The 14,069-nt window shown below is 31.8% G+C and overlaps 1 protein-coding gene across 7 annotated transcripts in view; it reads left to right on the top strand.

Moving 5' to 3' along the window:
- POT1 (protection of telomeres 1) overlaps nucleotides 1–14,069 on the top strand; it is an 82,745-nt gene that overhangs the window by 47,763 nt on the left and 20,913 nt on the right. For all 7 annotated transcript variants that reach the window (XM_027574062.2, XM_027574067.2, XM_027574065.2 and 4 more), the window contains 4 exons: nucleotides 2,626–2,781; nucleotides 7,747–7,916; nucleotides 9,036–9,124; nucleotides 12,936–12,992. In XM_027574062.2, the coding sequence (XP_027429863.1) occupies nucleotides 2,626–2,781; nucleotides 7,747–7,916; nucleotides 9,036–9,124; nucleotides 12,936–12,992 (472 nt within the window). The remainder of the gene's footprint in view (nucleotides 1–2,625; nucleotides 2,782–7,746; nucleotides 7,917–9,035; nucleotides 9,125–12,935; nucleotides 12,993–14,069) is intronic.

The following is a 14,069-nucleotide window of genomic DNA, read 5'->3' as shown; positions in this document are numbered from 1 at the left end:
TTTAAAATACAGCATTCAGAAGTGAATTTATTTTTGTAAATTTTCTAAATTTACTTTGTAAATGTGGAAAAATGCATTTAAAGAATATTTTATTTCTTACAGTAACAAAAATTGGAAACACTCATTACTAACAGAATTGTGTGAAGTATCGATATACTTCTGTTACAATAAAATGACATTGTAGGTATGGTTATTAAGATATTCATAATATTCTATTTGGCAATTAATGCAGTTTTATTTATATACTAAAATATATGCATAGTAAAAGTACATTAAAAAGAATATATAGCAATATTTTACTTATGTTATCTCTGGGAAGTCAAATTTTGAGTGATTTTTTTTTTCTGAAATTGATTTTCCTATCACATACCAGAAATAACTTTTTAAATTATGTTTTAAACACAAAAGGAGCCAGACCTTACTCCAAGTGAGGCCTGAAAAGCATGGAATGTAACATAATTATTTCCTTTCTCAGCTTGGATTTGATACCAGAGTTTCCTATATTAGTAACTATGATACTAATTTATTTTAATTATTTTTGTAGACATGCTACACCAATAACATATTAAAACAATAATATACTGTAATCCACAATTTATTTTTAGAAATCAGAAGTGGTTTAATTTTAAGGAAAATTATAATCCTTTTTGTGAATGTTAAATAGATCTGTGAAAATGTTTAGCAAAATAGAATTAGAAGTATGTCTTCTTAACTTGATAAACAATTTCTCCTATAAATTATTCAAAATAATTAGTGGTAAAATTCTGAAGTCAATAATGCCAGGAAGAAGACAAAAATACCCCTATTTTCTCTGTTACATTGCTCAGAAAATCTCAGGAATTCACTAAGATAAGAAAAAAAGTGAGAGATAGAACTCTTTTAAAAGAAAGAAAAAAAGAAGGTCAGTACTCAAGTTATAAAAACCCAAACAATGGACTGAAAAGCTACTTGGATTAATAAAATTATTTAGTGAGATAACTAGTTTAAACATTAGTGAAATATAGTTTGCTACATATTAGAAATAAATAGAACATATAATTGAACAAAAGTTCTTCCAATGTCACAAAGACTGTAAAACGAGACAGTTCGGGCAAGGAATCCCTGACCTTCTGTGAAGAAACCTAGAAAGCGGGAGCATAAAAGAAAAGTAGGGCTATTAAAAGGTTTTTGATTCTTTTTTAAAGTGTTTTAAAATAAAATGCCACATATTTTCTAAATTGACTATGATTCTGAAATTTATTAGGAACAGTAAATGATCAAGAATAAGACAAGAAGAACTTGACAAGAAAACTCAGTGAGACCTCTGTATCAGATTCAAAGCATATTAGGAAATTATGTAATTAAGATTATAGTAAGACTGATCAATGGAAAAGATTAGGAACCTCAGAAACAATCTTACACTGTACATATAATATATTCATGATAAAAATAACATTGTCATTTCAAATTGATGAAGACAGATTGTTAAATGGTGATTGTTATCTATTTGGAAAAAGAAATCAGATCTATATATTATATACAAATTCCTAACAGATTAAGTATTGATAAAAAATTACAAAAGTTCCAGAATTTATTAAAAAAAAAAGACTGAGTTGTAAGTGATTAAAACTGAAGCATAAAAATAATGTAGCAGCACTCTACTCTCTCAGCTCCTCCCCCCAAAGACTGGTAGATTCATGTATAAAGCTATTTTAAAGTCACAAAAACAGTATACATGAAATGAAGGAACAAATTCCAAGTGGAGAAAAACATTTGGGACATATAGTGTAACTATTCCCAAAGTGTTTGTTCTGGTTCTTTGAATAGTCTAGGCAACAGTGAGTGACCCAAACTCAGTGATTGTTTATTTGAAACTTGGCATAATCACCAACATTATTGAATACTTCCTCTGTAAACTGACCCTGGCAGACAACCTCTCTGTAGAAATGCAGTGTTTTCTGTTCATTGAGCCTGTTTCTCGCCAAATTTCTTATATACAGAGGCATTCTTACCTCATGCCAGATGTCTTTTGTCATGCCCTTTTATAGCAAAGCATAGCCGTCTCTTAAAAGCTTAGCACAGCACAGACTAGCTCACATGTTGAGGATGGTATGGTGCATACTTTCTCATTCTGTACCTGCTTATCTCAATGTAGCTTACATAGCAATCCAATATATCTTTTCCTTTTCCAGCAGCCATGATTTTCATTCATTTGTATTCACAGCCTCTAACATAAACAGAATGTTCCTATCTGTACTTTTAAAGGCCTTTTCCAAATTAGAACAAAGTGACAAAATGAGCAAAGTTTAGAATACATTCCTAAAAGTTAGGGATTTATACTTAAGAAAATTAGCAAATATAGTCATAAGGGTTTATATGTAAGATGGTAAAAAAGATAAATTCAAAAATATGTTAGTACTTTTTTCTAGGTAGTGTGAATTTTTTTCTTCTTTACATTTTCTACATGTCCTATATCTATGTAGTCCTTTTATAATCAGAATATACACCATGTTTAAAGCTTAGCAGGTATTTGGGGGAATACGTTTAATTACTTTTAAGTTATATTACCAGCAGATAGAACTCTTTTAAAAGTCTCTACAATTACACAGAAAGATCATTAAACTTCACTCTACCCTATTATGGCAGGTATGGGATGGCACCAGGACCCCATTCCCATCTTGGAGAGTATTAATACAAGACCTTGTACTTGAAGGAGATTTAAGTCATATCCATCGGCTGCAGAATCTGACAGTAGACATTTTAGTCTATGATAATCATGTTCAAGTGGCAAAGTCTCTGAAGGTGATGTTGAGTAGCAAATGTTGCTCTTTTTTTTGTTTTTATAAATGTGGGGTAAATCATATTTATAGATGATATTTGAGGTCGAGAAATTAACTCCAAATTTATTTTTTCTTTAATTTTTAATTTGTAAAATATATTGAAAATAAATTATTAGAAAAAAAGATGCATTAAGTTATAGTGGTTTGAACAACTTTTTAAATAAAATTAAAGAACTTTTCCTGAATATTTTAAAGCTATACACAATTTTATTATAAAAACAGTTAGGAAAAATTTTATTGTATGAAATCATATAAAATATTTGTAAGCTTAAATGTTAAGCTTTATTAATTTTTCAAAATCTAGCCTACAACTTTGTACTCATTAATTTAAGAAATTGTCAATCCACTTCTTAATATATATCATAAATTGTGTGTGTTTATACTGTACAGTTTATTAGAATTTGCTCACTGCTTTTGAGTTATTTTTTAGGTACAAGTCCGGATATGACATTTCTTGATTATTAATATTGGGAATATTTTATTTATTTTATTTTTTAATTATTTTATTTGCAGATATCTTTTCTAGCAACAAGTGGCATCATTAATAATAGCAGTAATAAGAGTAACATTTGTTAAGCACATCATGTGTATTTAGTACTATCCTGTGCAGTTGGTATTGTCACCATTCCTATTTTACAAATGAGAAAACAGCAGTCACAGGTTAAGCCCAAGATTTCATGGCTACTTGGGTGAAGCCAGTATTTGAATCTAGTGTTTGTTTCCACAACCAGTCCTTTCAAGCAGTATAAAGAAATGATTTTCTTTATTGCAAATAGCTTCCATCCTACCTTTTAGGGAGTTATACAGCCTACTTATAGAAAGTTTATGGCCTACTTATAGGAAGAAAATAGTAAAAGTGAATTGCAGTTGTTTTAGATCTGAATTTTATGCCCAGTTTCCCTTTGTAAAATAAATGTTCTTGGAGAAAGAAATAGTTCCTCACACACACAAATAAGCCTACCCAACTCAAATTGATACCTAACATATCAAGAGAAAATTGACTGTTGAAGATACATTTTTGATGCTTTTCCCTGATTTTCTCTACATTGATTACTTTATTTCGAAAATAAATCTAATGATAAAGCCAATTCAAAGTCCTTTTTAAATACAGATAGAGTTTTGGGGCACCTGGGTGGCTGGCTCAGTGGGTTAAGCATCTGCTTTCAGTTCACGTCATGACCTCAGTGGGGTCCCTGTTTCTCCCTTTCCCTTTGCCTTCCCCCTGCTTGACTGCTCTCTTTCTCTCTCTGTCTCAAGTAAAATAAATAAAATCGTAAAAAAATACAGATAGAGTTCTTATGAATGAAAATGATTTACGTTTTATTTTAGATTCTACTTTCACAATTTAATTCCCTTTATGCTGCATTTATAGGTCTTTCTGTTTCCCCCTCACTGATTCCCTTGTCCAAGTCCTGAACAACACCTAGCACAGTACTTTCCTTTTACTAAGGATGAAGTAAATAATATCTGCTAGTGAATGAGTGAATCAATGAGGGCTGTGAATTTATTTGATTTTTTTCAGCTCCCTTTTTGTCTACTTTATCTCACCCACTAGAGGGTGCTCTGAGCACACATCACTAAGAAAATACAGGGCACTTAATCTTTTTCTGAAGATATCATAACATTGTATTATTTATCTGCAATAGAAAATATTGCAGAAATGCAGAAAAAAAATGCCCCAAATGCAGAAATGTATATCTGCCCCAAATGCAGAAAAGATATTTCTCATAATAGAAAAATGATTTTCTCTGTATAAGTAATGTAACTGTAGGCTTTAATGTATATTGGCATCCCATTTTATTTGTTCTAAGACAGCCTCTATACCATTTGATATTAAGAAATCCCCAGAGTCCAATGACATTAATACAAATCAGTTCGTATCAGCACTTGAAGACAATTGTTTGAAATTGAATTTTTATACTGAAATATGTGGAACAGATTTTTGTTGTATAGGAACAGGAAAAAATATTTTTTTAATAAAGAGAATAATTAAGGCAATCTTAAAGTATAATATAATTGGCTTTTATATACATTTTATAGTTGAAATCATTCTTAACATTTTTCCTCAATTTTGCTTTTTAAGTGTTACACAAACACTCACGCATAAACCCACATATACATGGGTACACACAGACATTTCGAACTTTTTGTCTAGAAATTAAAGCAGTGTATTTCCAATCATCAGTCTTATCCTGACACAATTTAAAAATAATTAAAAATATATATAGTCATAATTATGTTTTGGCCTTCAGTGACCCAAGAGCTGTAGTTTGACTGGTTATTTTCAGACATACACAGGTAATTAAAAACATTAAAGAGAATTTCTTGATAGCTTGTAAGGAAGATTAAAATTATTTCTAAAGGGATAATAATTTCTTAATAGCCATATTTGCTTTGCTTTATTTTTGATGTTTACTGAAATGGGTTTTTATCAGTTTTTGAAAGTATATTTTTTATAATTTTGGCTTTGACTCCTTCACTTGTATGTTTAGAATCTTTGCCCATTACTGAAAGGACTAAGCAATATGTGTCTATTATAGTAGAACATCTGGCACATTTCATAGTATATTTAGCAAGCTTAAAAAAAAATACAATGCTGCCTCCAGAAGGAATTTCTGGAAATAACATTTTGTCATCTTGATAAACTATATAAGTAAATTTCTTGGTCTTTATTGTTTTATTATGAAAGACAGTAGTAGAAAAGTTAGTGTAGTAAATACCCATGTGCCTGTCATCTAAACTTAACATTTTTAAATGTTTTACCACACTAATTTCAGGTACTTTTAATTTTTAGGACATAAATCTCTACATACTGAATCTTCTTTGTACTTCTGCTCATTCTTATTTTTTGCTCCCTAGTATCTTCTTTCTATTTATCCTAATATGTAGGTATGTACACCCATGTTTATTATGCTTTTATTTTATGTACTTACCTCTGAAAAATGCATGTGGTATATATATTATTCTGCAATTTGCTTTCTTTCTTTGAAATTATATTTTTAAGATATATCCATGTTCATATATGTATCTGCATTAACACCACAGGGTCTTAATTATTATAGCTTTATTTTTATTTTTTATAGCTTTATTTTTAAATGATATTCTGTAGATCAAGCAAGTCTTCCCCCCTTCCCTCCCAGTTTAGTCTTCAAACTTGACTTGCTATTCACGTTCATATACATTTTCAGATCAGCTTTTCAAATTCCATAAAAGACACTGGGGATTTTGTTTGAAATTACACTGAATTTAAAGATTAATTTGGGGGGATTACTATCTTTATAATGTTCAGGTTTTTCATTTATGAATATGATATCTTTCTCCATGTGTTTAGGCTTTTAAAAAATTTTTTTTATATCTGTACGAGAGAGCATTTTATCTAGAGGGAGGTGGTTTTTAATTTTTTTTTTTTTTTTAAGTAAACTCTTCCCTCAATGTGGGGCTGGAACTCATGACCCCGAGATTAAGAGTTAGATGCTCTACTGGCTAAGCCAGCCACGCACCTCCATGTGTTTAGGTCTTCTTTAAGTGCTTTGTATATACATGAACTGTACTAGTGTATTCCCTATATTTAAAAAGAATCACAGAATGATAAACATTCAGAAAGTGAGTTAACAGTGAATAGAAATAGAGTGGGTTTTTTCTTCCAATATCTTACTTTGGAGACCATTAGGGAAATCAGTTTTGTCTTTTCTTTTTTAGAAATTTCTGTGTTTTCCTTCTCTGACTCTTTTCACCCTGCACCCCTGCTGTGTTATAGATGTCAGTGGAAGAAGTCAGAGGAAAAAAGACCTAAATTCCTCCCTCCTCACAAAAACGTTATTGGGAGGAAAAAGGTTATATAGCTTCTTCTTTTGAGTAGGTGTCAATTTCTTTAATAAACATTCTACATCTATCATTTTAAGTCTTCCAAATTAAAAGAATATCAAATACTCTAAAGACGTTTTTAAGATTAAACAAGACATCTAAATTATAGAACATTTAGTTCAGAATTATAATTGGTTTAATCTTGTATTTGAACTCATAAAATGTGTTTCACATTACAGTGTACAGACACAGTGCTTATTACAAGTTTTCTTTCCATAAAACTTGTGGAATAGGGGAATATTTTAATATTACACTAAAAAAATTTCTAGTATTCTCATAATGAGAGTATTTTAGCAATCATTTAAATCTTTTTTTAAAAGATTTTATTTGAGAGAGAGAGAGAGACAAAGATAGCGACAGAGAGCACAAGCGAGACGAGTGAGCATGAATGGGGAGGAGAGGGAGAAGCAGGCTCCCCACCAAGTAGGGAGCCCAATAAGGGGCTCGATCCCAGGACCCTGGGATCATGACCTGAGCCGAAGGGAGATGCTTAACTGACTGAACCACCCAGGTGCCCCAAATCTTACCTTAAAGTAGCTAAAACAAGTTATTTTCAGAAACCTCAGACAGTTTTCCAAATCAAATAGAGGGCTTTAGGTTTGAGTTTGATTTAGGTAATGGGTTTCTTTAACTACTTCATTTTATCAATGCTAAGACTCAGTCTTATTTCACGCTTTAATATCTCTGACATGGAAATATGTCTTCCATTTAAAAAAATTTACAGATGGATACATACATATATGTGCATATATACATGCACTTACATATTATATGTAGATGTATGTACATGGTTATATGTAAACATACGTATATACATGCACACACACCCATGTACATTTATATGTATACACACGTGTGCACACACAAAAACACATGTTTTGGTTTTGATATAGTGTCCTTTGGGCTGATGCCCAGTACACACCAGTAAAACATACCAGGATCCTTTCTGATTAGTCAGCACCCCTGATTGTTGGTCTTATGCCCTATATTGCTTAAGTATTTTATGTATCAGAAATTGTTTGATTTTTCTTCATTTTCTAAATAATAAATAATATATTTTTAGGTTGGAAGCTTTCTTAGAATTTATAGCCTCCATACGAAACTTCAGTCAGTGAATTCGGAGAACCAGGCAACATTGTTAGCTCTAGAGTTTCATCTCCATGGGGGTACCAGTTACGGCCGGGGAATCAGAGTCTTGCCAGAAAGTAACTCTGATGTGGATCAACTGAAAAAGTAAGCAAATTATATGCCTATTTAAAAATTGTAAATAAGGTATTAATTAAGCCGATTTCCAAGATAACTATTGTTCTGGACTGGGGTGGATGGATCCAGTAAACTCTTTGTAATTGATCTTCATAACCTGTGCCAACTATCCATTTGTTTAAATAGATGAAACAAATCAAACGACTGTAGGTTCAAGTAGGTAAATAGTAGCAGAGCTAGGGGTGTAGTCTGAGGTTTCCCATAGTTGTGCACTTAGGTCTACTCTGTGCTCCTGCTCTTCTTCCGCCATTTGGCGCATCTCCCAAGTACACCAACAAACAGTTGAACCTGGAGTTTAGCTAGAGTTTGGAAAACTTGATACATATCTAGAATTCCAAACATACTTAATCCTGAAAAAATACCTCTTTAAAGTGCCTGTGACTGATAAAATACGTAACAGAAGTGTTTTGGCGTATCATATTTTAAAAATTTTTAGATGTGCCCAGAAAGTGAATAGAACCTTAAGTCCTGCTACATAGGCAGTTCTCTTTTTTGTGAAGTGTCTCCAGGGCTCACTGTGTACAGAAACTTTTTCACCAGTAATCTAAAGACGTAAAAATAAATCTTCTGCATATCTTCAAAGAGCCCTAGAAAATAAACCCATTCAGTAAGTTGAAATGAAATAATATTTTTACGTTTTAATATATTGAAATCAGCATGACTTTTAAAACCAATTAAATAAGCTATTTTAATAATCTTGTATCAGTTTTACTTCTTTATTCCTCATATTGTCTTATATAGAGCATAGTATTTCACTTTTGGACTCTGGAATCCACTTACATAGAGCATAGTATTTCACTTTTGGACTAGAATGAGATTGTTCTGACAGAATGCCATCATTAAATTCCCAGTTTATTTTTGTTTGCAGCATTTCATTGTCCTACTGTTTTACTCATATCTTTCTAGAATCTGGTTTTTTAAATTTGGGGTACCTTAGAACTCCGAGACCATCTGAGAAGAGCCATTACACACACAACATAATTTTTATACAATTTCAGTGATTTCTTGGTTTCTAAGGATAGAACTAAACTGATCATACTGACTTTGTTTTGTGCAATTAGATTTGAAATTACATTCTTTCAATTATAGGGTTTTAGAATCTGCCGATTTGACAGCCAATCAGTGTTTTGATGGTATATGTCATTCAGATCATGAGGACAGCTTTCGGACTCTTTCAAGTAAGGACAGTTTTTAATGTTAACAATTTAGTCTTTGCTAACTGAAATGGCTTTATCAGTATTAGTTCTCTTTTTTAATATCTTCCATCTCTGCCTCTCTTTTTTTGTTAAATCCATATTCATTGTAAAGGAACAGGCTAAATCTATGTGTCCTATATAAAGGTAAACATTATTTCTCCCTGAATTGTATAATTGCATTTTCAAATTGGAATGGTAGGGATTACTTGATTTGTGATATATTTAGTATTTATGCATGTATGTTTACATTGTGTGTATATATGTATACATGTGTGTATGTGTATATATTCATTAAAATTCTGTATTTCCTAGGCAACCACTTTGCTTGTCAGTTTCTAAAATGAACAATGGTTGTTTTTGTTGCTTTATTTCAAAGAGCTAGATTATTTTTTGATCATACATATTTTAGAAATATACCTGATTCCCAGTCTTTATCAAGTTCATCAAGTTCCTAGTTATAAGATCTTAAACACTTAGTTCTGTATTTATATTATTGCCTGCCTGAATAGGTGACTATTCAAATCTAAATTTAAATCTTACAAATTTTCTCCTTTACCATTTTGCTTTAACATCTGCTGGTACTTTCTGGGGCCTAGAATCTATGTCATGCTTTTATCCCATAGTTATTTTTTCAGTGTAACTCCTTCCCTTATGATATAAGCTATTTTAAGAGTATTTTCTCTTTCTATACCAGTAATGATAAGCATTAAAATTAACATGTATTGCTTGGTTTAGGTACTAAGTGCCTAATCCTAACAGCACTCCTTTGAGGTTGAAATTATTTTGTCCCTTTTACAGAAAGGAAACTGAGGCTTTGAGTGATAGGGGTCATGTAATTCACCCAGATTATTAGCTATTAACTAATAGCAAAGTCAGTCAGATTCAAGTACAGTTTATTTGATTTTTTTTTTTACATATTTTAAGTTTATTTCTTTATTCTCTCTGCCTTAAAACTCTCCACATTTCCTAGCACCTTGGTGATGTCATTTTAGTCTGAGCTGTGATTACTTAAACTACCATTAGCAGGCCAATTTACTTCAATTTTTGACAGTCATTTGTGGACAGCATAATTTGTAATTATACTTTTTGAAGTCTCTTTTCTCCTTTTACAAAGATTTTTAAATTGTTTTTAAATTATAAAGTTAATACATGTCATGGTATCAAGTTACACAGCTTCCCCATGTCCTTGTGCCCACTCCTGAGGTAATGTTAAATTTAGTGTGGTTTCAACACTTTCATGTTTATACAAATATATATACCTATACATAGACAGACCTGACTTTCCCGTCTGTTTAAAATATTTATCAAAATGGAGCGCTTGTGTAGCTCAGTTGGTTGAATGTCCAACTCTTGATTTCAGCTCAGGCCTTGATCTCAGGGTTGTGAGTTCAAGCCCTGCGTTGGGCTCCATGGTGGGCATGGAGCCTACTTAAATTTACAAAATGGGACTATACTATACGGTTGCTTTCTTTATCAGTGGATCATAGACCTTTATGGCCTAATCCATGTTACTCAAACTCATTCTTTTAATAGTACACAATATTTTATAATGTGAATCTAACATTATAAATCCAGCTATTTTCCATCTGATAGACATTCAGGTTGTTTCCAGTTGTTTGCTCTTAACAAATAATGCTTTAAAAACCATCCTTGAACAATTGTACATTCCTGCTTTTTCTCTAAAATAAACTCCTAAAGGAGGGGTTGATAAATCAAAGCGTAAGCACATCTTTTATTTTAATAGATGCTATCAGATTATATGACAGAATGTCCTAGGATTCATAGGCAAATAGCAGTGTAGGAAAATGTCCTTTCCTCACACTCTGAGTGGTATTGGAGGTTACCACTATGTGTAAATTTTGACAGTTTGGCAGGTATAAAGTGATACCTTACTTAGTTTCCTTGAGTACTTGGAAACCTGAAAATATTATATATTTATCAACCCTTTTTACCTCCTCTTCTTTGAATTGTCTGTTCTTACCCTTTACCTGATTTTCTGCTGGATTTTTTAACCTTTTTTTTTTATATCAGTTTGTGGGAGACCATGTATAAGTTTTACACTGATTTTCTTTTCATTTGACTGCTTTTATTGCCATTGTTTTCACTTAATGCAGAATGGCTGATATTAAGTAATCAGATTCATTGAAATTATACTTTGCCAGCTTAAGTTGTCCATTCAGGTTCTCTTGTCATGGATTCTTATGCCATTTATTAGTGATGTTGAGGAAGAAGGGCAGTTTCATATGTTTGTATATGATGCCACATAAAATAAATTATAAAAACATACTATACTACTGTATGTAATAGAATGTCAGCTAAAGTAATTGCAAAATATGGATACTTTTTTAGTCTCAAATTCTTCATTTTAGAAAGCACCATTAAAACTTATTACTATATTCACTACTTCTACTTTCTTGTTAAAGTAAAATCCTATGTTAAGTGTTCATCAAGTCATCCTATTCAATTTAGTAAGTTTATTATCTTATCTACTTCTCCCTTTGTTTCTTTTACAATATGTTTTTTCCAAAATAATAAAAATTTTCAAACATACAGAAAAATTGAAACAGTTGTATAATGAACACTCATATACCTACTACCTGGATTCTCTTTGCTGTCATATACTTCTCTCTGTCTTTTACTCCATCAGCCCATCTTATATTTTGATATATTTCAAAGTAAGTTGCAGACATAAATACACCTCCTAAATACTTCAGAATGAATATCATTAACTAGAATTCAATATTTGTTGAGGATTTTTTAAATTTTTGTGTAAAGTTATATGCAGTGAAATGGACAAGTTAAGTGTACCATTCCATGTGCTTTGGCTAATATGTAAACCCGTGTAACTTAGATCCCTTTAAAAACCTAAAACATCACCCTTGTTGAAGGAGGTTCCCTCATGCTCCTTCCCAGTCAATCCTGACCTGCACTCCAGCCCCATAAATTCTGATTTTTTCCACCGTAGATAATTGTGCCTCTTCCAGAACTTCAAATAAATGGAATAATATATTATGTACTCTTTTATGTACTATATGCTTTTGAAATTCATCCATATTGCATATATTAGTCGTTCCTTTTTAATTCCTAGTAGTATGGTATGAGGTAGACATTTTTTTCAGTATGAATTTCTAGTCATTGAAGCACCATTAGTTTCCTTTCTGTAAGATGACTTGGGTGTCTGTCAAAAACCAAGTGGGTATAAATGTGGATTTATTTCTGGGCTTTCCAGCCAGAAATACTTAGTAGTATTGTGTGAAGTAAGCATTTTTTTTCCTCATACTAATTTCCAGTTGTTGCAGTACCAGAGTTTTGCTCTCCCTTTGGATTGCTTTGCCACCTTTATCAAAAATGAAATGCAGGTTTATTTCTAGGCTTTTTTTATAATTCTGTTGATAGGTTTGTCAGTCTTTATGCCAGTATCATATTGCCTTGATTATTATAGCTTTATAATAAGTCTTGAAGTCAAGTAGTATAAAGCCTCCAGTTTTGTTCCTTTTTCAGGATTATATTTTATATTCTAGGTTCTTCACATATTCACTTAAGTGATAGAATCTCGTCTTTTTCTGCAATAAAGCCTCCTCAATTTTGGTTAGGATTGTATTGAATCTACAGATCAATTTGGGGAGAATTGATTTCTTAACAGTTTTGAACCTTCCAGTCCGTGAGCATAGTAAATTTACTCTTATTTAGATTTTCTTCAGTTCCTGTCAGCAATGTTTTATAGTTTTCAATGCCACATGGGATTCTTAATGGATTTTAAAACCGTATAATTCTTCTTCCCTTCTTCCTGTAGGCTCTGGATCAGTATCACTATATGAGGTAGAAAGATGTCAGCAACTATCAGCTACAAGTAAGACCATGTTTCATTTTTGAAATGTGGGTGTAATAGTGTGCATAATAAAGTCTGTCGTTACCAACTAATTTGTTCCTATCTAATTTTGAGAGCATATATCCATGAGAGCAAAAATATAGCCCTATTTATATTTTATTTCCCTCCCTCATCCTAAGTGGCATAAAATGGAACCCAGAAAGATACATGTTTTTACATAGACTATATAATTAAGTCACATATATGTAAGATTTATAAAACATATTCTATTTAACAGTGCAATGGGGCTTATTTTGAGAACATAAAATATCTTATATGACATAATTTTTATCTGTTCACGCTGTGCTCTTAGCTGTGTGCCCATAAAGGAGCTCCTTACAATATACCCCAAAACTTTAATGTTAGCAATGATAGTAAATCTGTCAGATGCCCTCTTTCTGTTACTTCAGGTAAGATAAAAAAATTTAAGAAAAAATATTTTTAAGCACAAGTCTATTAAATGAATAAATTCTGTAATATAGTCTTATAAAAATATGAGTTTCTCATTATTTGAGAAAGAACATATAATTATGAAATGGGGGAAAGCTCGAAGAAAGAAGCTTGTGGTGGTGGTATTGGAATAGGAAGTGTCAGTGTGTACTCATGGTTTTATAGACAGATACAGTAGATGCAGATAGGTCTTTGTATACATGTATTCATTCAAATACATATTCATACATGTATAGGTGCATGTGTGTAACTGTAGGTATGAACATGTGTGCATATATACCCTATCTCTGTCCATTTAAAGGGCTTTGAAATAATGGCACGGCCCAGTAGCAATGAATGCACCTGGTGCACAAATCTTGGCTTATTAATAGTATTCCCCCTTAAAAGGAGTCAGGGCTGCTTATAGAAATAGCAGACTCCAGGATTGGAACAGGAGAATTACAAGAGGAGTCTGGAACATCTTGTGCCAGAAGGTAAAGAAGTTCTCAGTTAATAATGGAGCATGTCAAATTTGATACAATTTGAGCATCAAAATAAAAAATACTAGCAATGGAATAAAACTGACTAAAGTAGGAATCCATTGGTCCATGTGGGTAGTAAATAAAATAA

This window comes from Zalophus californianus, chromosome 12, assembly GCF_009762305.2.
Source record: "Zalophus californianus isolate mZalCal1 chromosome 12, mZalCal1.pri.v2, whole genome shotgun sequence".
Lineage (NCBI taxonomy): Eukaryota > Metazoa > Chordata > Mammalia > Carnivora > Otariidae > Zalophus > Zalophus californianus.
Note: the sequence above shows the minus strand (reverse complement) of the source record. Positions and strands in the feature narration are given on the sequence as shown.